We start from the raw sequence: 26,399 nt of genomic DNA on the forward strand, positions 1-26,399 counted from the left end.
TCTGTGTGGTCTTTACAAGAAGATGACATAACTGCATTTCACTTTAAACTGCACATATAGTTTACTTCTTTAAGACTTTAAAAAACAAGCTTTGATAAAAGACTTCCCTGCTCCGACATGTTACAATACATCATGTTAGAGGTGTTAGGGTTTAATTTCTGCTAATAGAAGTGCTAATTAAAATGCATTTTTTCACATCTTTATTTTCACAAATTACATATAGTACCGATAACAGTACCGATATCGATAAGGGGTATCGAACTGATAAAATCTTAACGGTATACATGCCGATTGTAGACTGTACTTGTGTTTAGAGACTCTTTACTTATGTGGCTCCATGTCTGTCGAAAAGCGAGAGCTGCTGGGAACAATTCTCTTCTTAAAAGCTGCTAGTGTCATCTCAAATTTTAAAGATCGTTTTCTGCGGGTTTGTCTCGAAAATTTCTTATAACAGTTATGGTGACCAAAATGATCACGGCTATCATTATTATCGCAATATTTTTGAATGTGCTCAAAATTTTCAACAAATATTTATACTATAATCTTTTGACCAAGTTTTATTTAAGACACAAGACATTCAAAATGATTTCCTTTGTAGGAGAAACATTATTGTCGATTAAAACATGGTTTCATGAACCTCAAAAAAATCATTTAATGTGGATATGAAAGCAACAAAAGCATTATAAACAAACTAATATGGCAGAAAAAAAAAAGAAAAAACTAAAATAAATGTGAAAATTGTGCAAGATAGCACTTTATGGACATAAGAGATTCAAAAATAAAAACCAGTGTAAGAATGTTGAAAGATGGCACCTGATGGCGATAAGACGTAACTGCACTTTTTGTCCACATAGATAAAAATAGTGTTCATATATGAGATCTAGTCTTATATATAAGGCTGCCAATTATGGACAAAATAATATTTAAGATTATTTTTTATCAATATTGAAATCATGATTACTGATTGTTAGGTAAAGCATTGTTGGGTTGAGGTGTTTTTGTTTTTGTTGATTAATAATATCAACATGTCAGCTTTTTCCTCATTACATGATGTCTTTATCTTTGTTTTTACATTTTGATAGAGGGAGGTTTTTAAAAAAAATTTTTTTTTTTTTTTTTAAGTTATGTACTTTAATATGTACATGTAGATGCTGTATCGGGACAGATCCATTAAGAGTTTGAGCAGAAATACGTCATATAGGAATTAACTATACACAATAAAACATTAACACAATACTGTGTCACATGAATGGTTTCTGAAATAATAACTTTATGAAATGAAAAAAAAACACAAGTAATGTGGAAAAAAAACATGGTGTTTACTTTTCGATATCAATATAAAACTCAAAGCAGTTCGGCTAATGAAGATGAAGTGTAATAAACAAGCTTTTTTCTTCTCCAACGCCTCCTAGTGGGTCAGTACAACAGTTTGGGGAACAAAAATAAACAGGAGTGATACCCCACACACCTAATACACAATCTTCACAGCCTGCGTTCAGTTTGATGAGAAGATAAAACATTTGAGCTAGTATTGATGTTATTTGAACACTGATGCAGTTTGCAATTAAATAAAGGACGAGTGAGCATCCCAGTAAACAAACTAAAGACTTTATAAACAAGTTGTGTCAACGTTCACGACACATCGCCTGCTGCATGTTTCCTCACGTCAATAATTCTGTCACAGCTAAAGGACGCTGTATTGAGAAAATGAAAGCAACATCAAATAGTTTTCTCCATCTCTGTATACTTTTAGTGTGGGGACAAGTGCGGCTGTCTCCAATATTGTCCACACCTGTCTCCATCTAAAAACAGCAGTGCGCTCTTAAACGCACGCCGAGAAGCAAGAGAAAATGACGTTAAACCAAGCGCTTGGCTCTGTTTACTCCGAGGGGAAATCTCCGGAGTAAAGACTGTGTAGTTTGTCAGCCATGACTTTCAAGCCAAACGACGCTAGTGCGTTTGTGCCAGCGCTGCTGTGACTTTGTTTTCAGGAAGTAAGCAGCGTTGCCTAAAATGCATTAATAAATGACGGTTTTTCGGTAATAACAAATTTAGACGGTGTTAGTAACCGTCGGGAATTTTACCGCAGTTTGTCATTATGCCGTTTACCGTTACATCCCTACTCGGATACAATAAAGTACGTCCAATCGTGGACATGCTGCTTCTCATCTAGACGATCCCGGGCATATTGTTTATGTCATCACAACATTAGGTTTCGGCAGCGCTATTTCGGTGATCAAATTTCGTCTTTTTTCGGCGGCCCGATTTTTGGTGCATCACTGGTCAATAGTGTGCAAATAATAAACTATTTTTATATCCATTCAAACTGTAACTACCTGCTGGTATTATTGTGTATGTCACTGTGTTATGATGTCCATTTTTCCCATTGTGTGTGTACACACCGTGTCGGTGGAGAATTAGGAAGTGTAGTTGTGTGTCTGGGAGTAAAACATGGAGACGTGTATGCACGGAGTAAATACTTGTTGGAATTGGGCCCGTTGTTAAAATAAGATTGGCAATGAAAGCTAAAAAGAGCGTCGGACTTAGTGTGTCTTCTTCTGGACGCTACAATTCATTATATTACTTTATTTTATTTTCATGTAAAAAACCCACATTTTTAAAGTAAGGCAGCTTATATGTTGCCGCGGCACACCGCCACAATCAAATACATTAAGGGGAAACCCTGGCAGTTGTTTTCTGTGCATTTATGTTTATTTTACCTTTGGTAATTGAAACAGGCTTGGTAGCAGTAAAAGCTCTTAGCACTACTTTGTCCTTTAGATAGTCTACTTGATTGTTTCAAATGTGTTAAGTTGTCGCCACCAAATTAAAATGACTCTGCTTTGTTTGGTCTTTAGTTACGTCATCTGTGGTCACGTCTCATCCCACAACTCATCGAGCAATAAGGACTAAACCCCACGATGGCCTGGTCAATGTTGCCGGTCCAGACTGCAAGAATGCGTACAAGATGATGATGGCAGCTGGTCCCCAACATCAGCTGTATCCACCCAAGGACATAGGTGGAGGCCAGCAGTCGGAGCTCTGCTCTGGGTACCCCAGGCCACAGAGGCTGCCCAGCTGTGAGCCAGGCCCAAAATCCCCTTACAGAGCTGGTTATGGAGTCATGTTGAGCCCACCTGTATCCAGCACTAAGCTATGTGGGGATGGCTCACATTCGCCCTGTACAGAAACATTGTCCAGCCCAGAGGGCTATCCAAGATCCAATCCTTGTGGATTTTCTGGAGCTGGCAGTCCCAGCTCAGCTTCCATTTATGGAAACTCCAGGACTCCTCTTTCTCCACCTAGCATGATGCTCCATGGCTCCCCTGCGAGTCAAGCATCCTGTGCCATGACAGGAAGGACTAGCACACCACTCTCACCCACAGTCACTGCCAAAAGCCCTGTCATGAACATGAACATGTCACGTGGTAACTTCCCCTCTGGTATGGATATGCCTAATGCTGCGTTCCTCCATAAACTACAGCCTTCTGTCCATCCTGTACCACCACCTCCGTCTGTGCCACCACCATGTGTCCTGCAAAAAAGACAGTTAACATCTGAAAAAGACCCGTTGGGTATACTTGACCCCATCCCTAGCAAGCCGGTCAGCCAACCCCCAACCAACACCCCAAATTTCCAACCTAACATCCACACTCAGGTATCCATGATGAATGTAAACATACCCCCTCCTGCCATTGTCCCCTTGCCAAGCAACTTACCTTTGCCCACAGTAAAGCCTGGGCCGGTAGGCCATGGTGGCCACATACAAAGGACTCAGCAGAGCGGTCCAACTTCCTCTATGTCACCATCCCCAGTCACATCCCCTGTTCACATGGCAGGGTCCACTCTTAGTCGGGTGGAAGCGTCCCCCCATCGCTCACGCTCCTCTTCCACCTCTTCTGACCATGGAAACTTTGCAATGCCATCAGGGCATCAGGCTCCTAGTGGCAACATGAAGGTTCCCCCTCGATCCCCCAGATCTGCAATGGGTTCTCCCAGGCCAGCTATGCCATCCAGCCCCTCCACTATCAAAAATGACTCACTCTACCAATACAGAGACCCCCAGCTGCTTTCTGGAAAGGGAAACTCAGTTGGTACCCAGCAGCAAAACTCTACATACTCTCCTAACTCATCTTCCTCTTCCTCTTTGCCCACCCCTAGCGCTTCCCAGAAGGGCCACCCAGGACTCCTCGGAATGCCTCTAAACCAGATTCTAAACCAACAGAACGCTGCCTCCTTCCCAGCCAGCAGTCTCTTGTCAGCAGCAGCCAAAGCACAGCTAGCAAATCAAAACAAACACAGTACTGCTAGTGTGGCTGCTGCTGTTGGTATGCTAGGTGGAGAAACAGGTGGTGGAGGTAACGCAGGGGGTGGCGTGCATCCTGGCTCAATCAGCGGCCCTTGTGGCATGGATGGACATAGCACTTCAAATCCCATGCTCCCACCAAACTCCACCATGCTATTGAGCTGCCCTGAGGGTCAGAGTGGTCGAGCAGCACTAAGAGACAAGCTGATGGCCCAGCAGAGGGACCCCATACGCAAAAGAAAGCAGTCATCGGGTAGTACATCTGTTGGCCATGATAGCAGCAACAACAACAACATGGTTTATAACATGCTGAACAAACCTAACATGGCAGGATCTCACTTGCCAGCTCCCAGTGCAGAGCAGATGCGAAAGGTTGTCCGTCTAGGAAACCTTCCGCCAAACACCTCCATGGCCCAGCTCCTCCAGTCCATGAGCAGCCAGAGTTCCCACAACATGGCTGGTAACAACCACCCTCCTGGCCTCAGCTCAGGACCTTCTCCTTTAGGAGCTACGCAGCTCCATTACAGTGAGTCCACATCCAAGGTCCCCTGCAGCCCTCAGCAGAACTTTATTGGCCAGCAGAGGCTTCGAGTCCCAGCAGAAGTCATGCAGCACTGTCATAACGTGGATGCCCCTGGAGGTCACCTAGGCTCTCGGCTAGGCCATTTCCCTGACATGATGGCCCAGATTCAGGCTACAGGCTGTGCGCCTGTGGTTACAGGCAGTGGACTTGTTGGTCCCAATGGCATGCCACATGGACGCCCCAACACTAATCCCCCACCACTATCTCATACTGGGCCTCACCCCTCGCAGCATAATCTCCATCATGTTGGAGGGCGTACTAACATGGTGCTGATGCCGAGTGGAGATGGAAACTATACAAAGAACATTTCTGACACAGGTAAGAAGCAACATTTTGAAGCTTTAGTATTTGAACATCTTTGTTCTTTACAACACGTGTTGCAAGTGTTTACAGTCGTTTCTGATGTGTGTGTACCAATAGAAGCCTCTGATTTGATCATCATCAACAGCAAGAACATTTTAGATTTAGATTTTTGTTTAACAAGAAAGAAACTTTTCCAAAAAAAAAAGTCTTTTGTACTAGATATAATAGTATATATTTTTTATTGTAAACATTTCAACCGAAATACTTAGATTAGAGCCTGTTTCATAGAGATGAACTATACAGTCCAAACTTTCTAAAACGTGTTTAATGCATACTTAATTTGTTCAATTTAAATACAATGATAACAAGAAAAACACTTGAAGAGCGCAGACCTCTACCAGGGCCTACCTCCAAATTGTAAAAAAAACTCTTGAATCCAAACCTCTAAAATACAATCACTTGTTCCTTATCTCATATCTGATATTTCCTAAAATTTTAATCAAATGTGGCCATAACTTTTTGAACCTTTGAATCCCGTAATGAAGTAGAAGGACCTAAGTGTGTGTCTATTTTTCTATTCAGATGAGCAAAGTGAGCGTATTACATAACCTTCAGGAATTTGCAATGTCGCAATTGTGCCAAAACTGTTGAAAGCCAAATATTTTGCAGTCATCTATAATTTGGCATGTGCAGTTGCTTTAATTGTGTGTAGTGGCCTGTGACATCATCATATAACAAATCAGCTATAAGTATCAACATATCTTTTTCTTGTTGCATTGTATCTTTTTGCTCTATTTTTCCAGTTGCTGCTTATTTTATTGCTACAACGTAACATAGGCTGAACTTTGTCCACACCTGATTTATTTACATATTTTTTCTGCCCTCCCAGAATGTTGGAACTTAGTTTGACAGATATGTAAACAGTCCTTCAATTCATAGACAAAAAAAAATCTTCTAACTTGAGGTTGTTTATTGATAGTTCACGCACACAAAGTTGTGCACTGTAAAACAAAGCACACAAAAGAAAGTGGATTAATATACAGTACACACAATATGCGCATGCATGTAGGACTCATGGTAAATCGACAATACAGCTTGTTATAAACTGTAAAAAAAGCAAAGCAGTTATACAGGATAAAGATTGGCTTACATGCCACTAGCTTACTGCTAATATACAATTATCAATACATTGACAGGCTAACAAAAACTAGCACCACGCTGATGAAATAAAAGCGAGCCATATTGAATGTTTGTCATCCATCTGTACAAATGCTTAACACATGAGGTTTCAACAGAACAAAATGTTCTTAAAATAGCAAATGCATTTCTATACCACAAACTTTGCTCTGAAGCCTGTTGCTCTAAGTCTCATTTTAAAACAAATGGAGTCAATGTTATTTGTGACATGTTTGCCAGAAGATGGTAGCACATACAGTATGGCACCTGAAAGGTGAAGTGTTACCTTACTCAGTTTCTGTATTGCAAAATTGTAATAAAAAAAAATGTTTTCCCTCAAAATGATTTACTTATTGCACACTCTGGTTTAGCTAGAATTCGCTACTTCCCTGTTGTCCTGCAATTTTTAGTTCCAACAATATTAACCGATATGAAGATACCACATGTTGTTCCTATGGAATATATAGCTTATTACAGATTCATTAGTTTATTTGTGATGATTAGTAACAGAAAGAGAAAACCTGATCTGGACAACATACGCGCTCTGAATCGTGTCAAGTCAACCGAACGGTTGACTTGACGTGATAATGTTCCCGTTAAAGGGGAACATTATCACAATTTTAGAAGGGTTAAAACCATTAAAAATCAGTTTCCAGTGGCTTATTTTATTTTTCGAAGTTTTTTCAAAATTTTACCCATCACGCAATATCCCTAAAAAAAGCTTCAAAGTGCCTGATTTTAACCATCGTTATATTTTCCTGTGACGTCACATAGTGATGCCAACACAAACATGGCGGAAAGAACAGCAAGCTATAGCGACATTAGCTCGGATTCAGACTCGGATTTCAGCGGCTTAAGCGATTCAACAGATTACGAATGTATTGAAACGGATGGTTGTAGTGTGGAGGCAGGTAGCGAAAACGAAATTGAAGAAGAAACTGAAGCTATTGAGCCATATCGGTTTGAACCGTATGCAAGCGAAACCGACAGAAACGACACGACAGCCAGCGACACGGGAGAAAGCGAGGACGAATTCGGCGATCGCCTTCTAACCAGCGATTGGTATGTGTTTGTTTGGCATTAAAGGAAACTAACAACTATGAACTAGGTTTACAGCATATGAAATACATTTGGCAACAACATGCACTTTGAGAGTGCAGACAGCCCAATTTTCATCAATTAATATATTCTGTAGACATACCCTCATCCGCGCTCTTTTCCTGAAAGCTGATCTGTCCAGTTTTGGAGTTGATGTCAGCAGGCCAGGGAAGCTAGGGTCGATATTCTTCTCTTGATCATCTTCGGTGGCATAAGGGACGGTGTGAGCCAAGATATCCAGGGGGTTTAGCTCGCTCGTCTGCGGGAACAAACTGCCGCCATTGTTTGCCGTGCTACCGAGGTCCTTTGTCCCTGAATTGCTCACACACTCCGGCAGATTCAATGGGGGTCTGGCGGCAGATTTCTTTGACTTTATCGTTGGAAATGCATCTGCTTTGAGTGTCGCAGGATATTCACACATTCTTGCCATCTCTGTCGTAGCATAGCTTTCGTCGGTAAAGTGTGCGGAACAAACATCCAATTTCTTGCCACTTTCGCATCTTTGGGCCACTGGTGCAACTTGAATCCGTCCCTGTTCGTGTTGATACACCCTCCGACAACACACCGACGAGGCATGATGTCTCCAAGGTACGGAAAACAGTCGAAAAAAACGGAAAATAACAGAGCTGATTTGACTCGGTGTTTGAGAAAATGGCGGATTGCTTCCCGATGTGACGTCACGTTATGACGTCATCGCTCCGAGAGCGAATAATAGAAAGGCGTTTAATTCGCCAAAATTCACCCATTTAGAGTTCGGAAATCGGTTAAAAAAATATATGGTCTTTTTTCTGCAACATCAAGGTATATATTGACGCTTACATAGGTCTGGTGATAATGTTCCCCTTTAAGCTTTTCAGTCTGGCCCGCCGGACATTCCCAAATAATTTTTTTAGATCTTTAAGATGGAAAGTGTAGCTGCCATTATGATGTGCATTGACGTTTTCTAATGACCGTAAGTCTTCAACTATACAAAGTATTTCAATGGTTGGAATCTGCGCTTATGGATGATATACCAGTTACTATGGTAATCGAATTAGTTACTATGGTCATCGAATTAGTTACTATGGTAATCTACGTCACAGCAGCTCAGACGAGGCACCAAGCAGTGTGGGCGGGAAGTGTTTCCACAGACGCGGAAGGAGCTTTTCACAACAAAGTTCTAAAGCTTAGTGATGTATCAGATTGTAGGTGGGTTTATTTTGTACCCTTCGCGTTCATATTTCACTGTTTGTTGCATTTTTGTTGCGTTTCACTTGATTGTAAAATATGTCGATCGAAAGGGGGTGTGACATTCATATTTTGTCAATATTCAATGTTTTATCGTTCATAGAAAAATGTAAAATTCTATTACGTTTTTTAAGGTGGTCTGTCATAACGTTTTTAACATTCTATCAGACATTATTGTGAAGTTTTGTATTAGTGTCCCTAAAAATAGATATACCGGCCCCCAGACACATTTTTTTCTCTAAATGTGGCCTCCGAGTCAAAATAATTGCCCAGGCCTTCCCTAAATCGTGGAAGTCAAGTCTTTCATTTAGGCCAGTATGTTTCTTTGAATGGCTGAGTGTCTGTGACTACTTCTCTATTACAGTTTGTGGTGTGGGAGAGTGCGTGTGTATGCATGTGCACACCCGCACACGTGCTACGGTTTGTGTCTAATGAGTGAGGGTACATTTATTTTGAAGTAACTTAAAAGAGCTCAGTCTTTTCTCCCTGACCGTTGAAATACTAGATAAGTGTATGTATTCATTGTGCATCTGCTTGTCCTCGTATGGTTTATAATGAAGATGGTATCTCCAAGGTCTGCTGCAGGCCGTCTGTTCTTATCACCAAAAGCCTCATTTTCTCTGTTTTTCTGAATTCAGGTGGTCCTTTTAAATCGGGGCAATAGTGTAAAATCTGTTGCTTGTGAAAGGCTTGCGGAAGACTCCTACCAACATGTAATACACAAAATGACATTTAGAAATTAAATGTTTCTTAATAGTGTACTTAGTGTACATTTTTCCTAATTATATTTTTCACCTATGATCCTAAATTTTGAAAGTGAAATAATCAAGTAGAGTATCCATCCAGGAGTACCGTATTTTTCGGACTATAAGTCGCAGTTTTTTTCATAGTTTGGCCGGGGGTGCGACTTATACTCAGGAGCGACTTATGTGTGAAATGATTAACACATTAGCGTAAAATATCAAATAATATTATTTAGCTCATTCACGTAAGAGACTAGACGTATAAGATTTCATGGGATTTAGCGATTAGGAGTGACAGATTGTTTGGTAAACGTATACAGTGTTTCCCACAGGACAGGCATCTATTTGTGGTGGTGTGGTCGGGGGGTGGCGTCGGCAGCGGCGATGACAAAGAAGAACGCGGAGTTGGAATATAATTACAACATTTTATGTACATATTTATATACAGATTTGAACAATTAGTGATTCACTGAAATATATTTATTAATTGTGGTTCTTACAAAAAATGTATCTTATAAAATATAAAAGCTAAAATGTCTCTTAAAGCTCTGCCCCTTTAATTAGTGAATACTAAATAATTTAACTTTAGCCTACTACTACAACCATATTATTTACCAGCAACATGAAGTGAAACAGAGGCAGAGGTGTCCTGCCACAGTCAGTCAACCTCCTCCTCCTCCTCCTGCTGCTGCTGAACAGGTCGCACCTGTGGTCCGGACTGTAGGCCTACCTCCTCTCCAAGTCGAGCCCTTTTTGGCCGTTGAAAATATTTTTCTATACTCATCTGTGTGAAGGAGTGAACATCCAACATTAGAATTTATTACTAACGAGCAGAACCGCTCTATGTACTGTGCCGTCTAACCTTAAGCGGCAGCAGCTCAACACATGCAGGGTTCAACGTTAAGGTTTTTTTCTACTTGCCCGACTTCTCAAATCTACTTGCCCCAATATTTTTACTTGTCCTGCCTAGGTTTTTTTCTGGCTGTGTAGTGCTCATGGCTTATATCTTACTAAAATTCTTCCCGTTGACTATTTACAACACTACACAGTATTTATTATTATTATCTATAATTACATTTAAATGGCATTGCATACATGTAAAATTAAATGCTATTTCACATTATTTGACCAGTAGCAGTTACACCCATCTGAACAGGTCAGCCACCTGTTTAAAGCCCGATCACAGTTGAAATCTTGAAATGAAGGGCTATTAATGGCCAAAACATTAACCTGGACAACATTTTAACAGCTGGTTGGCTCAGATTTTATTCTTTTCATTGCATTCACATGCTGCAGTGGACAGTGGACAATTTAGCTTCAGTCCGTGCGTGTTTATTGACAACAGGGTTATAACCTGGACACGTTAGCTCGTCGGTATGAAAACACGTGACTGTTACTACGTGCATGAAGCAGCGTCAGGCTGCTCACCGTCAGTGAAACGCTCAGTGAAATCGCGGATTAACGTTAAATATATGACGAGCCGCGAGCGATGCAGCTATAACCTATCTACCTATATTACCCTCGTATTTTGATCCCGTCCGTTCGTCCGTCCCTCTTCTTCCTCTTCTTCTTCTTCTTCTTCTGGCCCACCAGGTGAATTAAGTGCTATTGGCGGAGTTACAATGCATAGTAGGCTACCGCCACCTACTGCACCGGAGTTGTAACTACAAGCAACATTCACAGACAGTCCCATTGCTTTTATGAGCGGTCGAGCGAGTCAAAAGCAAAAGCCGAAAAATCCATTTGTGGCGGACGTAATTCTTTCGTGGCGGGCCGCCACAAATAAATGAATGTGTGGGAAACACTGGTATAGCATGTTCTATATGTTATAGTTATTTGAATGACTCTTACCATAATATGTTACGTTAACATACCAGGCACGTTCTCAGTTGGTTATTTATGCCTCATATAACGTACACTTATTCAGCCTGTTGTTCACTATTCTTTGTTTATTTTAAATTGCCTTTCAAATGTCTACTCTTGGTGTTGGCTTTTATCAAATAAATTTCCCCAAAAAATGAAACTTATACTCCAGTGCGACTTATATATGTTTTTTTTCTTCTTCATTATGTATTTTTGGCCGGTGCGACTTATACTCCGGAGCGACTTATACTCCGAAAAATACGGTATTCGCCGGTGAAGATGGCGGCTTTATTTTTTTTTACATAAATTCAGTCAACGCTTAACACTCTTCTTTCTTTTCACCATGGCAACCCTCTGTCATCAAGAAGACGAGGCAAAAAGTCAGCGGAGAAAAAAATAATCTCTATAAATAATTATCACTCTTATGTTTAAAAGTGCTCCAATACTAAAACATTTTGGGAATAAATGTGTTTTATCAAATAGCAGATATAATCTTGCTCCTGGAGGGCTTTTTAGACATGCCTTCTTAGTCTATAGCCTTTTACCATCTGTTTCTAGAGGGTGCAATAGCAGACACCAACAAATACCCAGAAGTTAATTGTAAACCCCCAGTCTCAGACACCCCTGCTACCTAACTGACCAGCCCACATCCCCCAGCAGGCTAAAACACATCGCCTGACCCACACAAACCCCCTCAATCCACACAGCCCACTCCCCCAACAAGCTTTCTGGCAGCCGACAGCACCACCAATCATCACTCGGTTCCCATGGCAACATCCCCTGGCAACAGTCGTCACTATATCATAGCAGTAGAGGAGGATGAGGAAAGGTTGGGGGAGGGGTCCCTCAGTGTCGTGGCTCAGAGCGTCGGGGAGCAAGAAAGAAAGGAGGAAAAAAAAAATGAACACACACAGCTGCCCTTCAGCTACACAGCATCACACCAGCTGCTCTGGTCACCACACACACTTATGCGTGCACACACACGCTTGTCTGCTCCGGCTTTGTCTCCATTACACTGCTGCTCTGGTGGGTTCATTCATACATGCGTTTTTTTCCCTCTTCTTACAACTTGTACGGTGCATGTGTTAGAGCAGAAAGGACACTACACTGCAAAAAGTCAGTGTTCAAAAACAAGAAAAAAAATTAGGGGTATTTTATTTGAACTACCGTAAGCAAAATTATCTGCCAATAGAACAAGAAAATGTCGCTTGTCAAGACTTTCCAAAACAAGTAAAATTAGCTAACCTCCATGAACCCAAAAATACCTTAAAATAAGTATATTCTCACTAATAACAACTGTACTTTTCTTGAAAGAAAAAAAAAAATGAGACCTTTTTTCTCAATATGTTGAAAACATTCATACATGAAGTAAATGCTAGTGCCATTATCTTGACATAATGATATGCGCTCGGCATTACATTTCTTGAAACCAGCAAACTTACACTAAAAACTAGTTTATTTTTCTTAATGGAAAGGCAACAAGGCAACCGCTTGTTACTCTCGGGGTCTCCTAGCTCAGGCAAATCATATTGTCTAAAAGTGCATTTTTCCATGGATAACATGACATCATCGCGCCAAGTGCGTGCCCTTTCAGTCAATTAGTGCGCATATATACAGCCCGGCCCCCGGCCAAATTTTGCAACAGTTGATATTCTAGTTTCAAGCATGTTTTACTCAATATAGGTCATCAAATCTCATTAACAAGCTGTAATATCTTCCTGAGATCATTTAGGACCAAAACACTTAAAACAAGTAAAACACTCTAACATAAAATCTGCTTAGTGAGAAGAATTATCTTATCAGACAGAAAATAAGCAAACATCACCCTTATTTGAGATATTTCATCTTACTTACATTTCAGTTTTTGCAGTGTACCTTTTCCTAAAATACTGAAAATAAAGTCAGAAAGATCAAATTGTCTTTGCAGAGTAAGTGTATCCAAATGTGAACCAAATTACATTTGAGTGAAACTTTTGCCTCAAACTAAGAGTGGGATTGCTTCACTACGTTTGATTTGACATACTTTGTCCTTATTACTCTGCAGGAAACCCTTCCATTGGCCTCAGTGTCGGCAGCATGCAGTCTCACATCAATACTGGTGGACGACAGATGTACCAGAAGCAGCTTCACCAGGTCATGCAGCAGGGTGGGGCCTCCCATGGGACCTCCCACCCATCCTACCAGGGTCAGCAGCACTTTTCTGAAGCCCCACCTTATGCAGACAACAGCCACGCTAATGTTGACTCAATGGTCTGCCACTACCAGAATTACCAGGTGGGATAATTTGAGATCTGCGCCACCTGTGGAAGTGTTCATAACAAATGTTATTTTGTGACTTTGCTGTTGTTTACAGCAGGGGATGGTGCCGCATCCTCAGTTTAGCGAGGGGCAACCACGCCAGGGCGAAGGATTACGAACAGGAACACTCGGGTCTGACAGAGGACCCGGCAGAGGTCCGGAGTCTGTGGATGCCATCTATAAAGCTGTAGTGGATGCCGCCAGTAAAGGGATGCACGTCACCATCACCACCACAGTAAGTGGGACCACACAGTCGAGCCCCGTGCCTGCCCTCAGCGCCATGAGTGCCTTCACTGCCTCCATTGGGGAGCCTGTCAATCTCCCCCAGGTGGTCAGTGCAGTTCTGCATGGGGAAGGGGACATTTTACCTCAACAAGCCAGAACAAGGCAGGTGCGGCCAGTTGGAGGCCAGAAGAATATGGATCTCGGGAAGAGAACGCCAGATGGCCCAGATGCCAAGGACTACTTCCGGTCCCTTGGCTGTGGAACTCCCAGAGTGCAGTGGGAGGGGGAAATTCATCATGGTGGCAGCTTCGACACACACAGCAACAACAGCGTCTGGGGTAGTGAGGAGTTCTTGGAGTGCTCCACCCAGGTGAGGAGTAGTCCCTGCATGGAGCGACCCACAAGCTTACCGCCCGGCCCACCCTGCCCTATTGATGGCTCCATTGACCACAATGTGGCCTTGGGTCACGGCAAGACCTTTCTCGACGATAATTACCGCTTTAACAACTGCAACCGGACACACAGCAACTACAAGGAGCGTCTTGAGCAGACAGTGGAGCGTTGTGTTCACATTAATGGCACAACCTCGCTCTTCAACACCCGGGGTTATGGAGAAGTTTTTGGACCGCCTCGACAGGAACTTACAGGTGATGACCAGTCTCCCAGCTCGTCCACAAGCTTGGAAGGACCTCTAGCCAGCGCCAAAGACTACAGCCACTACAACGGCCAGTTCAACGGGATGGCGCCCAGCCCCTCGGACACCAAGAGCCTGAGTAGCGAGGAAGACTTGCGGCAGCCAGACTCACCTTCCTCAGAGCTGCTTCACTACCGGTCCAGAACCTTCAATATGGGAGAACTGGTGTGGGGCCAGTTGAAAGGCTTCCCACCCTGGCCAGCCAAGCTGGCAGGGGATGAACAGATGCACAACGCTGCCATGCAACTGCGGGAGCAGGCCAAGGTGAGACGCCAGACTGCAGTATGATAACAGTGTGATTTCTAATATTCTTTCATATCAAAACAGCTACAACTTTCCCTATTCATTAGTTTTGATCTTTTCTCTAGGGCCGTGTTTATCGCACGCAATGTTCAGGTTACCCTGAAGTCCTGACGTTGAGACTTAAAATGAGGTCACATAATAATGCTGTTGGCTAGCTGGAAGCCGCCAGGATCTCTTTTTTTTTTCTCGCAATTGTTTTTCTTTTCTTGAGCAGACTAACACATATAATGATGCAAAGTTGTGAAGTGAAGTGAATTATATTTATATAGCACTTTTCTCTAGTGACTGAAAGCGCTTTACATATGGCGTCACATTAGTGCCAAAAATCCGAGCGCATAAAAACAGTTATCGCGCGCTGACTCTCCCCTTCGTGCGCGCACGCGACACCCTTTTGCGCGCGCGTGGTGCCTTTCTGCACGCGCGCGGTGCCTTTCTGCGGGCTCTCTGTGTACTCCTGGCATTTCTCCTCGCGCTGTCATGTTTCTTTTTGGCACTTTGGGGGCGGGTATGCTTAGACGGCCTCTTCTTTCTGATTGGTCAGGCGAAAAATGCTGAAAAAGGCTCAGAGCCAATCAGAAGTATAGCAGGGCGGGTCATCGTCAATATGTATCAATATTTACGGAGGAAGAAGTGGATAAAAAAAATGTCACGTGCTGATGAAGGTTATTTCATACCACATAAACACACTACAGGGTAATACAAAATGTGACCCAAATAAATAATAAGACAACAAACACCATAATCACATCTTTCAGCCAGAACTGGTCCACCAGCAATAACATACATTTTAAAATGTTAAAAATAGCTTTTAATAATGTATTCTGAAACAGTTTAAAATAATCAGAGAACTGACTAACACTGACCCTACACAACTACCGTATTTTCCGCACCATAAGCCGCCCTGGGTTATAAGCCGCGCCTTCAATGAACGGCATATTTCAAAACTTTGTCCACCTATAAGCCGCCCCGTGTTATAAGCCGCATCTAACTGCGCTAAAGGGAATGTCAAAAAAACAGTCAGATAGGTCAGTCAAACTTTAATAATATATTAAAAACCAGCGTTCTAACAACTCTGTTCACTCCCAAAATGTACGGTAATGTGCAAATGTGCAATCACAAACATAGTAAAATTCAAAATAGTGCAGAGCAATAGCAACATAATGTTGCTCGAACATTAATGTCACAACACACAAAATAAACATAACGCTCACTTTCTGAAGTTATTCTTCATTCATAAATCCCTCGAATTCTTCTCCTTCGGTGTCCGAATTAAAAAGTTGGGCGAATACGGGATCCAAAATGGCCGGCTCCGTCTCGTCCAGCAATTCTGTGAATCCTGCCTTCCGTAAAGCTCGGACCACAGTTGTGACCGAAATATCCGCCCAGGCATTTACGATCCACTGGCAGATGTTGGCGTATGTCGTCCGGCGCTGTCTCCCTGTCTTAGTGAAGGTGTGTTCGCCTTCGGTCATCCATTGTTCCCACGCCGTTCGCAGTCGTGCTTTAAATGCCCTGTTGACACCAATATCGAGCGGTTGGAGTTCTTTGGTTAATCCACCCGGAATGACGGCGAGTGTTGTATTTGTGTGCTTCACTTGTTTTTTGACACCATCTGTGATGTAAGTTTAAATTCTGCGTTATTCGCGTGTCGCTTAGTAGGAGCCATTTTGTGGTCTTTACAGATGTAAACACACAAATGAAATGAAATGAAACGCAATATCCGGGGGCTTCTTCTTCTACGGGGGCGGGTGGTTGCTTACAGTAGAAGAAGAAGCGCTTCCTCTTCTATGGGGGCGGGTGCTTACCTTGGCGGTTGCTTACCATAGAAGAAGAAGCGCTTCCTCTTCTATGGGGAAAAAAGATGGCGGCTGTTTACCGTAGTTGCGAGACCGAAACTTTATGAAAATAAATATTTATATTAATCCATATATAAGGCGCACCGGGTTATAAGCCGCACTGTCAGCTTTTGTGAAAATTTGTGGTTTTTAGGTGCGGCTTATAGTGCGGAAAATACGGTATGTTGCACAATTAAGTCTTTTTTTTTTAAAGCGAAAGAGGTAATTTCAACAGGTACAGCATCCTATGTCATATCTACATGTAATAAGATTTGTAACAAGGCAAACCGTTTGTAAATTGGTCGAAAATCGAGCAAGTTATGGTAATGTAATTAGTACATGTACCATTGACATCAATGTAATGATTGAGGCTAGATGTCCGAGGTAAGATGGCTACAACGTTGCTACGCTGGAGAATGATTGGTCATATGAAAAATGCTCACAGCCAATCAGAAAGGAGGGGTCGTCTAAGCATACCCGCCCCCAAAGTGCCAAAAAGAAACATGACAGCGCGAGGAGAGATGCCAGGAGTACACAGAGAGCGCGCAAAAAGGCACCGCGCGCGCACAGAAAGGCACCGCGCGCGCGCAAAAAGGAGCGCGCGCGCACAAAAGGGTGTCGCGCACGCGCACGAAGTGGAGAATCAGCGCGCGATAACAGTTTTTATGCGCTCGGATTTTTGGCACTAATGTGACGCCATATTTACATAGTGAAACCCAATATGTAAGTTACATTCAAACCAGTGTGAGTGGCACCGGGAGCGGGTGGGTAAAGTGTCTTGCCCGAGGACACAACGGCAGTGACTAGAATGGCAAAAGCGGGAATTGAACCTGAAACCCTCAAGTTGTAGTAGGGGTGTAACGGTACACAAAAATTTCGGTTCGGTACGTACCTCGGTTTAGAAGTCACGGTTCGGTTCATTTTCGGTACAGTAAGAAAACAACAAAATATAAATTTTTTGGTTATTTATTTACCAAATTTGTAAACAATGGCATAACATACATATACACACAGGGTCCATTGCCAGGGTTAATGTGGTCAACATATATAAAATAAAAACTAAATAATATAAGGCTCAGAATGGTTTCTTAACAAAACCTTTCTACATATAAAATGCTTTTTTTGATTGATTGATTGAGACTTTTATTAGTAGATTGCACAGTACAGTACATATTCCGTACAATTGACCACTAAATGGTAACACCCCAATAAGTTTTTCAACTTGTTTAAGTCGAGGTTCACGTTAATCAACATTAAACTGCCTCAAGTTGTTGCTCGGATTAAATAAAATGACAAAACTTTTCTTCTACATATAAAAAGTGCAACATTAAACAGTTTCCTTCCACCATAGAAGTGGGTAAAATCTAGTTTCTAATGCAATATCATACCTGCCAACTACTCCGGTTTTCCCGTAATTAGTACGGTTTTCATCAACCTATTCCGGGTTACGGTTGCAGTGATAAAAAATACGGTTTTTCATTAATTAAAAAAATTTTTTTTTTTTTAAAGTTTTATTCACGAAATTGCGTAACAACAATGACAATCGACACTGCTTCCCGTAACTTCCTATCGAGCCATTCCGAATGCCATGTGTAACACGGGTGGGAAATAAGCCATATTTCCTCTCATGACATCTCATATTACCTGCGCCGTTTCCACGTTTAATCTCGCGAGTTTAACACACGCGCTCACGTGACCCGCTGCAGCCAATCACGCTCTATAAAATCCAGCATTCCGAGTAATTGGCATATATTTTTGCCGTTTGATAATTGTGATAGAAATGTGAATTTTAGGCACAGAATATTTTTTACAATTGAACAAGGCAGTAGATTATACAAGCTTGGACAGAAAGTTAATAATGACACCAATTTTTTTTTTTAATGGAATTGTTTAGTACTGTTTTACCATTTGTTTACTGTAAAAAGTGTTTATACTGTTTATACTTTCAATTAACAAATTGAAGTCTTGTGAAAGGTTGACAGGATAACTGGCATTAACTGTCAAAATAATTTCAAACTATTGAAGTTAGCTTACAGAATAAACATGTCAATCAACCCATATGATTTTTGCTGTAATATTTTTGTTTTGAAAAGTCACTGTGACTGATAGAAAAGTGATGGTTTTAGCAACATTTTAACCTGTCTGAATGCTAATAATCATTTTGCGTCGGGGGGCGAAGGAACCCCCCACCAGGACTTTGTCCTGGACCTACCGGGGCCTGCGGCCCTTGGACCCTGGCTACTAGGTTTTTCTGATTTCAAAAGTTGGCAGGTATGCAATATGGTCTTAAATCTGTTGCTATAAAAACATTTGTTATTGCTTTAGCCCTGCCTGACTCGCCGAGGAGAGGCTGCTTGAATGCTGTGGTGACGCTTCAAATGGGTTGGCATGTTTGAGGTGTTGTCAGAAGCAGCTGCTGAACAATGTCTTCAAACCTCCGTCCTCCATTGTTGTATCACGCAGCCAAAGTGTTCCCAAACAGGAGATCTTAACGAGGCAGGAGGGTCTTCCAGCTCTGGCTTTTACATGTTGTCCTAGCCCGGTCGCTGCTAGCATGCCGTGTGTTGTGCCTCGGTGTGCATTGTTTACACAACGTGCGGTACGCTTCTTAATATGTTCATGTGGAAACTTGTTCGGTACACCTCCGAACCGAACCGAAACCCCCGTACCGAAACGGTTCAATACAAATATACGTACCGTTACACCCCTAAGTTGCGGACATGGCCACTCTACCAACTGAGCTCTGCACAACTGAAATAGTCTTGTTTGCCAATAGAAAGCAGGTCAGGCAATAGCACTCAAAGGAAGGCGTGAAGCTGCTACAGGAAAACACCAACAAAACAGGAAGGGCCACCGAAATAACAGTGCAAGACAGGAACTAAAACAACAACAAACTCAAAATAAAGCACGACAACCCGGTGGAGTTTAATTTTTTAACGTTTTCTGCTTTTTTTTTTTAAAGAAAATAAATGTGCCTTGGCTCAAAAAAGGTTAAAAAACACAGGGAAGTGTTCTAAAAGTAGAAATAAATCATAATATGAGCCATCGCTCCTCACTGGTTTATTATTATTATTAAGATTATTAACAAGTTCATTCAAGTTGCATACAATATGTATTATGGAACAAGAATTCAGCACAGCGCTCCAAAAGATGGCATTTAAGAACTGTGCGTTTTTTTTTTCAATGGAAAAAAACCAAACATTTCACAAAACTATTCACTCTACCCACATTAACCGTTATTAACAGCACTGACATAAGGTACACGCAATGTTCGTAACATAATGTAACATAATGACAGCGTTACTAACACTGTTAGTTTTCCTAGTAACGAGAAATTGAATTACTTTTATGTACGTTACAACGCCAATATCGATACTTTTTATGTAACGTGGCTTGCTCGTTTTTGATGCGGAGAGGACAACTTTAGAGTCCCCAAAATATTTTTAAATATGTTAACACAAAACACATTGTATAGAGAATGATTGTAGTTTTACTGTACATGCAGAACAATGTGAAACACATGTAAATGAGGAATTAAAATGGATACATGGACATTTAAGGCAGAATCGTATTTTGCAAATAGTTCTGGAGTTCAATAATGTTTCTCATCTTTATCAAAGTGCTAGCACTCACAACTTTCTTTGGTCCCATGGTAGCTCATTTTGCAGCTGTACTATATAAAAAAAATACATAAACTGAGTCACCGAGTCGTGGAATACTTTGTTTGGGCACTTGATTCCGTTGAATGTTTGTGGGCAAACGGACTTGTTTTTTTACGAATGATGTTTGGCTGTTCATGACCTTCTGGCAGAAAATTTCAAGTTACGCGAAAAGTAGGGTTTCGAAAATTGGGGTATTACTGCATTTGCAAAGAGCAAGCTCTGTTATTCTTCCATAAAAAATGAATTGCCAAAACAGTTAAAAAAACGATGAAGAAAATACAAAAAAGTTCAATGAGAACAATTATTGATGTCTTCGCTTGTGTCTTTCCAGATGGAGCCGGAGAAGCTAAAAACTTTAACACATGATTTGGAGGCACTCGACCGAGCAGCCAAAAGAGGCCTAAAGTGAGTACGCACACTCGCAGGGACACATGGAAGGTGACAGTAGCTGTGTCTAAATTTGGCGGGTGCGTCCTTTGTGGGGTGCTGACGTCATCGCGGTGCGCGAAGGCTGTCCCAATTCAAAAAAGTTCCAAGTGTCCGTTCGAATTCGGCCCACAGATGTCTTTTTCTCCCATTATCAGAAAGGTCGCATCACTTTGCGTCTTTTCCAATCCCGAGATCCTTTGCACGCTCAACTCTGAAAGTTATTTTCAACATGGCAACGCTATGCGGAGCGGAAAGAGCGACTTTAAAATGTAAGTATAGCTTTATTTATTCATTTAAAACAGCTAAAAGCAGACATGCCAAGCTCGGAGGTCAGTAGTGATGTACATTTTTGTTCAAATACGACACCATCTATCGTAATGTTGAGCATCCTCCGTGCTCTTAGCCCCTCTCTTTACCCCCAGGGTTATTTACAATCCGGGGAGGTGGGATGTGGAGGGGGGAGGGTGTTAGTCAAGGGTTGAAGTTGCCTGGAGGTGTTGTTTTAGTGCGGTTTTGAAGGAGGATAGAGATGCACTTTGTATTACACCTGTTGGGAGTGCATTCCACATTGATGTGGCATAGAAGGAGAATGAGTTAAGACTTTTGTTGGATCGGAATCTGGGTTTAACGTGGTTTGTGGAGCTCCCCCTGGGTAAGGGTGGGGACAACAGACGTAACCAGGACGTGTCCCGTAGGCTAGACCGTCCTCGCCAGCAATGTTCCCTCTAATTGTTCATGTGTGTGAGCAAACGCACAAACACTCTGAGCATTCAGTGGAATACAGACGTGAACACTGTGGTCATACCAGCAGCACATTTGTCTCAAACCTGACATAACAATTTAAATGTCTTATTATTATAATCAAGTGACTAGTCAATTTCAAGAGATTATTTTCTAATATATGTGATTTGGCCCACATATATATTGTTTTTTTTTAATCAGCTATGCACTATAGTATTTTATGCCTGGGTGGGGGTCCAGCTTTGGAAAGATTGTGTACCCCTTTCAGAGACCACATTGAGTTCCCCTTAAAACATTCACATGTTGCATGAGATGAAGTGTTTATTAACTTTCTGTCTGTAAAATAAATATTGTTATTAGCAATTATGTAGTCCTGTAACATCATTTCATGATTAATATCCAAAAAATAACATTCTTAACAAATGACAGTAGAATAAGCACACTGATTGAGGAGTCATAGTAAAACCACCTGAAATTTACACTTTACGTGTGGTGTTGGAGTTGTCCAACTTTTTGTGTGGACAGAAACGCACCAGTGGCTAATTGCCATAGTGTATGTGTTGGTGCAGGTGAGAGAGAGAGCAAGCGGCTGCTGTTGATATAACACAGGGGTGCTCACACTTTTCTGCAGGCGAGCTACTTTTCAATTGATCAAGTCGTGGGGATCTACCTCATTCATATATATAATTTACATTTACTTATTTATGAAATATATGTTTTTGTTAACAAGTAAAAGGTGTTTAAAGATAATGCAAGCATGTTTAACACATATAGTTAATATTGTTAAAAAAATAAAGGTGTTTAATGATAATACAAGCATGTTTAATACATATAGTTAATATTGTTAACAACTTAAAGGTGTTTAATGATAATACAAGCATGTTTAACACATAGTTAATATTGTTAAAAAATTAAAGGTGTTTAATGATAATACAAGAATGTTTAATACATATAGTTAATATTGTTAACAACTTAAAGGTGTTTAAAGATAATACAAGCATGTTTAACACATATAGTTAATATTGTTAACAAGTTAAAGGTGTTTAAAGATAATACAAGCATGTTTAACACATATAGTTGATACTGTTAATAAGTTAAAGGTGTTTAAAGATAATACAAGCATGTTTAACACATATAGATTCCTTTCTTTCATGAAGACAAGAGTATAAGTTGGTGTATTACCTGATTCTGATGACTTGCATTGATTGGAATCAGACAGTGGTGCTGATAATGTCCGCATTTTCGAATGGAGGAGAAAAAAAGTCCTCCTTTCTGTCCAATACCACATGAAAGTGGTTGGTTTTTGGCATCTTATTTGTCCAGCTTCCGTACTCCTTTGTATACACTTTACAATAAATACATTGTCGGCAAACTCCGTAGCTTGCTAGCTTGTGCACGCCAGCTTTCTGAGACTCTTATTTTGTTAGCGCAACTGTGCAGTCGGTCTTTGGAGTTTTGACGACAGGTACGGCGCCAGAGTCTGTTGAAATAAAGTGTTTCTCGCCTTCCAGTCGGTAATTTTAATGAGCTGGCAGCAGCCAGCGTCATCTCAGAAGACCCTCGGGTGCCGTGAATGTCAATCAAGTGACGAAAGTGAAGTCATAGTGAAGATTTATGATCGCTCATTTTTAGGACTATTTTTTTAATGCCTGGCTGGTGATCGACTGACACACCCTCCGAGATCGACCGGTAGCTCGCGATCGACGTAATGAGCACCCCTGATACAACAGATGACAAAGAGTTGCTTTTGGCTTGGTTTGTACGATAGACAATGACCAGTTTTGCTAGATAAAAGTATTTTACACATTGTTTTGGTGTGGTTATGGCTGACGAACAATTTCGCTAAATAAAGGGAGCGATGGAATTCCTGTCCTCCTTTAAGTGTCTCCACAGACGTTACAACAATTTAAGTGTTGACAAACATTGTTTTATCTGTTGTGGCCGCCTTTCGTCACCTATTACTAACAGTTGCATTGCAAAATCATACAAAACAAACGATTTGTTTATTTTGTTTAGAGTGGGATTTGATTTTTTGCGCGGCATAGATTTGCTATGCGCAGAGGACGCGTGAGCAGTGCGCAATTGCGCAGGTGCGCACCTTAGAGCAGAGGTGGGTAGTAACGCGCTACATTTACTCCGTTACATCTACTTGAGTAACTTTTGGGATAAATTGTACTTCTAAGAGTAGTTTTAATGCAACATACTTTTACTTTTACTTAAGTATATTTATAGAGAAGGAACGCTACTTTTACTCCGCTACTTTTATCTACATTCAGCTCGCTACTCGCTACTAATTTTTATCGATCTGTTAATGCACGCTTTGTTTGTTTTGGTCTGTCAGACAGACCTTCAAAGTGCCTGCCTTACTGGTGACGTTTCACTTCGTTCCACCAATCAGATGCAGTCACTGGTGACGTTGGACCAATCAAACAGAGCCAGGTGGTCACATGACCTGACTTAAACAAGTTGAAAAACTTATTGGGGTGTTACCATTTAGTGGTCAATTGTACGGAATATGTACTGTACTGTGCAATCTACTAATAAAAGTTTCAATTAATCAATCAAAAGTGTGAAGGAAAAAAGATACTTTTTTTATTTCAACCGTACATCCCGTCAAAAGCCTAAAGACTGACCGCACATGAGGACGTTCCTGTTTTCACAATAAAAGTGCTGCTACGTCGCGCCTGCGCTTTCAAAATAAGAGTCTCCGAAAGCCAGCGCAAACAAGCTAGCAAGCTACGGAGTTTGCCGCCAATATATTTCTTGTAAAGTGTATAAAAACGAATATGGAAGCTGGACAAATAAGATGCCAAAAACCCACCACTTTCATGTAGTATTAGACAGAAAGGAGGAACTTTTCTTCTCCTCCATTTGAAAACTTGGACGTTATCATCACTACTGTCTGATTACAATCAATGCAAGTCATCAGAATCAGGTAATACACCAACTTATATTCTTGTCTTCATGAAAGAAAGGAATCCATATGTTAAACATGCATGTATATTCATTAAAACACCTTTAACATGTAAACAAAAACAGCAAAATAAATAAATATAAATTATATACTGTATATATCAATGTATGTATATATATATATATATATATATATATATATATATATATATATATATATATATGATATGAGTGTGTATGTTACTCATCAGTTACTCAGTACTTGAGTAGTTTTTTCACAACATACTTTTTACTTTTACTCAAGTAAATATTTGGGTGACTACTCCTTACTTTTACTTGAGTAATAAATCTCTAAAGTAACAGTACTCTTACTTGAGTACAATTTCTGGCTACTCTACCCACCTCTGCCTTAGAGGGAACGTTGCTCGCCAGGACCCCACACTTTGTTAACCGCATGGACTGGGTTCTTGATAAGTGAGACACAGCTACAGTTTCCGTCGAACATGTACACATCCCACTCGATTTGCTGAGATGTCACTGATCATACATAAATGTTTGTCCACCAGGCCGGGGAAACTGAATAATCACTTGGAAGCTGCTATCCACGAGGCCATGAGTGAGCTGGATAAGATGTCGACTGTGAGTCCAATGGCTGACCTCCTGTGTTGCCTCTCACCCGCCCACATTCATGTTCCTCTCTGCCACCAGATCCCGCCAAGAGATAGGCCAATGAAGGCGCCTAAGCCCAAGAGGAGGAAGATCTCCAGATAACAATGATTGTGTCGTGGTCCTCAAAACCTCCGGAGGTGCCTCGCTGACGTCTGAGCTGTCCCAGGGTGCTACACATGGACGCCGCGTGTTCCCTCGCCCCTCCATGACATCATCGACTTGACTCACTGACTTAAGGTGCTGGAACTTCCAATCACCGGTGCAGTTTTAACTGTAGAAAGTGAACAAATTGAGAGAACCATCGTGAAAAGGTTGCAGTTTATCTACAGCTCACTGAACTATTTTTTTTTAGTATAAGATAGTAAAAACACAAAAAAAACCTGAGCATTACCTTACATATTTAAGAAAAATAGACAGTCCAAATATTTCTGATACATTTTCATTATGTAAATAGGTAATCCTGAAATGTAAAATTATGAAGAAATGTATGTAAATATTGTAAATGTAATGTACAAGCGTACTTAATGCACATTTTATCTTTTGTTGTACAAAAACAAAGCAGAAGTGTACCAATGTCTTGGTTTCTATTCAGACGTGCGATTGCATAGGACCGCACGTGAGCGACAAATACTGAAAACGGCTTTTATATGACAAAACAGTAAGACGGTTGCTTTGAGTTTGTTTTTGTACACGTGCAGCGGAAAAACGTTCTCAGTTACTTCTTACCAGAAAGTGTTCATTGGAAGAAAAAAAAAAGACAGAATGAACTTTACCAGCAGAGAGTGTTCATGTTGGTAAATCTTCATCGCAGAGCATATAATTGCCATCGTCATTGTGATGACATTGATTTGTTTTGCATTTTGGGTTTGTTTTTTTGTTTGGTTTGGTTGAATTCCACAAATTGTTAGAAGAACCCAGGTTAGCAGGTTGTGTGTGGATTGTTCCATCCTTTAGAACCTTTGTCAGACCCTCCAGGATTTTGTGACGTTGCAATCGTGCCAATTCAACCAATCCCCTCTAATAATTCGCAGCCTTTCAAATGTGTCAAATTCCCGCAATTTCTCTGCACATTTTGGCTAATCGAGCGATCAAAAAACTTAAAAGCGATTGCCCCGCACTGCAAAAAGTCAGTGTTCAAAAATAAGAAAAAAAAATACAAAAATTAGGGGTATTTTACTTGAACTAAGCAAAATTATCTGCCAATAGAACAAGAAAATTTGGCTTGTCAAGACTTTCCAAAACAAGTAAAATTACCTAACCTCAATGAACCCAAAAATACCTTAAAATAAGTATATTCTCACTAATAACAAATGTACTACTATATGAGTACG

General features: G+C 41.1%; 1 protein-coding gene across 4 annotated transcripts in view; it reads left to right on the forward strand.

The window, feature by feature from the left end:
- mbd5 (methyl-CpG binding domain protein 5) overlaps window positions 1-25,979 on the forward strand; it is a 68,907-nt gene extending 42,928 nt beyond the window's left edge. For 2 of the 4 annotated variants that reach the window (XM_061932505.1, XM_061932506.1), the window contains exons 5-9: window positions 2,859-5,207; window positions 13,344-13,573; window positions 13,653-14,780; window positions 20,648-20,721; window positions 24,966-25,979. In XM_061932505.1, the coding sequence (XP_061788489.1) occupies window positions 2,859-5,207; window positions 13,344-13,573; window positions 13,653-14,780; window positions 20,648-20,721; window positions 24,966-25,170 (3,986 nt within the window). In that variant the 3' untranslated portion in view covers window positions 25,171-25,979. The remainder of the gene's footprint in view (window positions 1-2,858; window positions 5,208-13,343; window positions 13,574-13,652; window positions 14,781-20,647; window positions 20,722-24,965) is intronic. The other 2 variants (XM_061932509.1, XM_061932508.1) reach the window with 2 other exon arrangements.
- The last annotated feature ends 420 nt before the right edge of the window (window positions 25,980-26,399 follow it).

This window comes from Nerophis lumbriciformis, linkage group LG38 (assembly GCF_033978685.3).
Source record: "Nerophis lumbriciformis linkage group LG38, RoL_Nlum_v2.1, whole genome shotgun sequence".
Lineage (NCBI taxonomy): Eukaryota > Metazoa > Chordata > Actinopteri > Syngnathiformes > Syngnathidae > Nerophis > Nerophis lumbriciformis.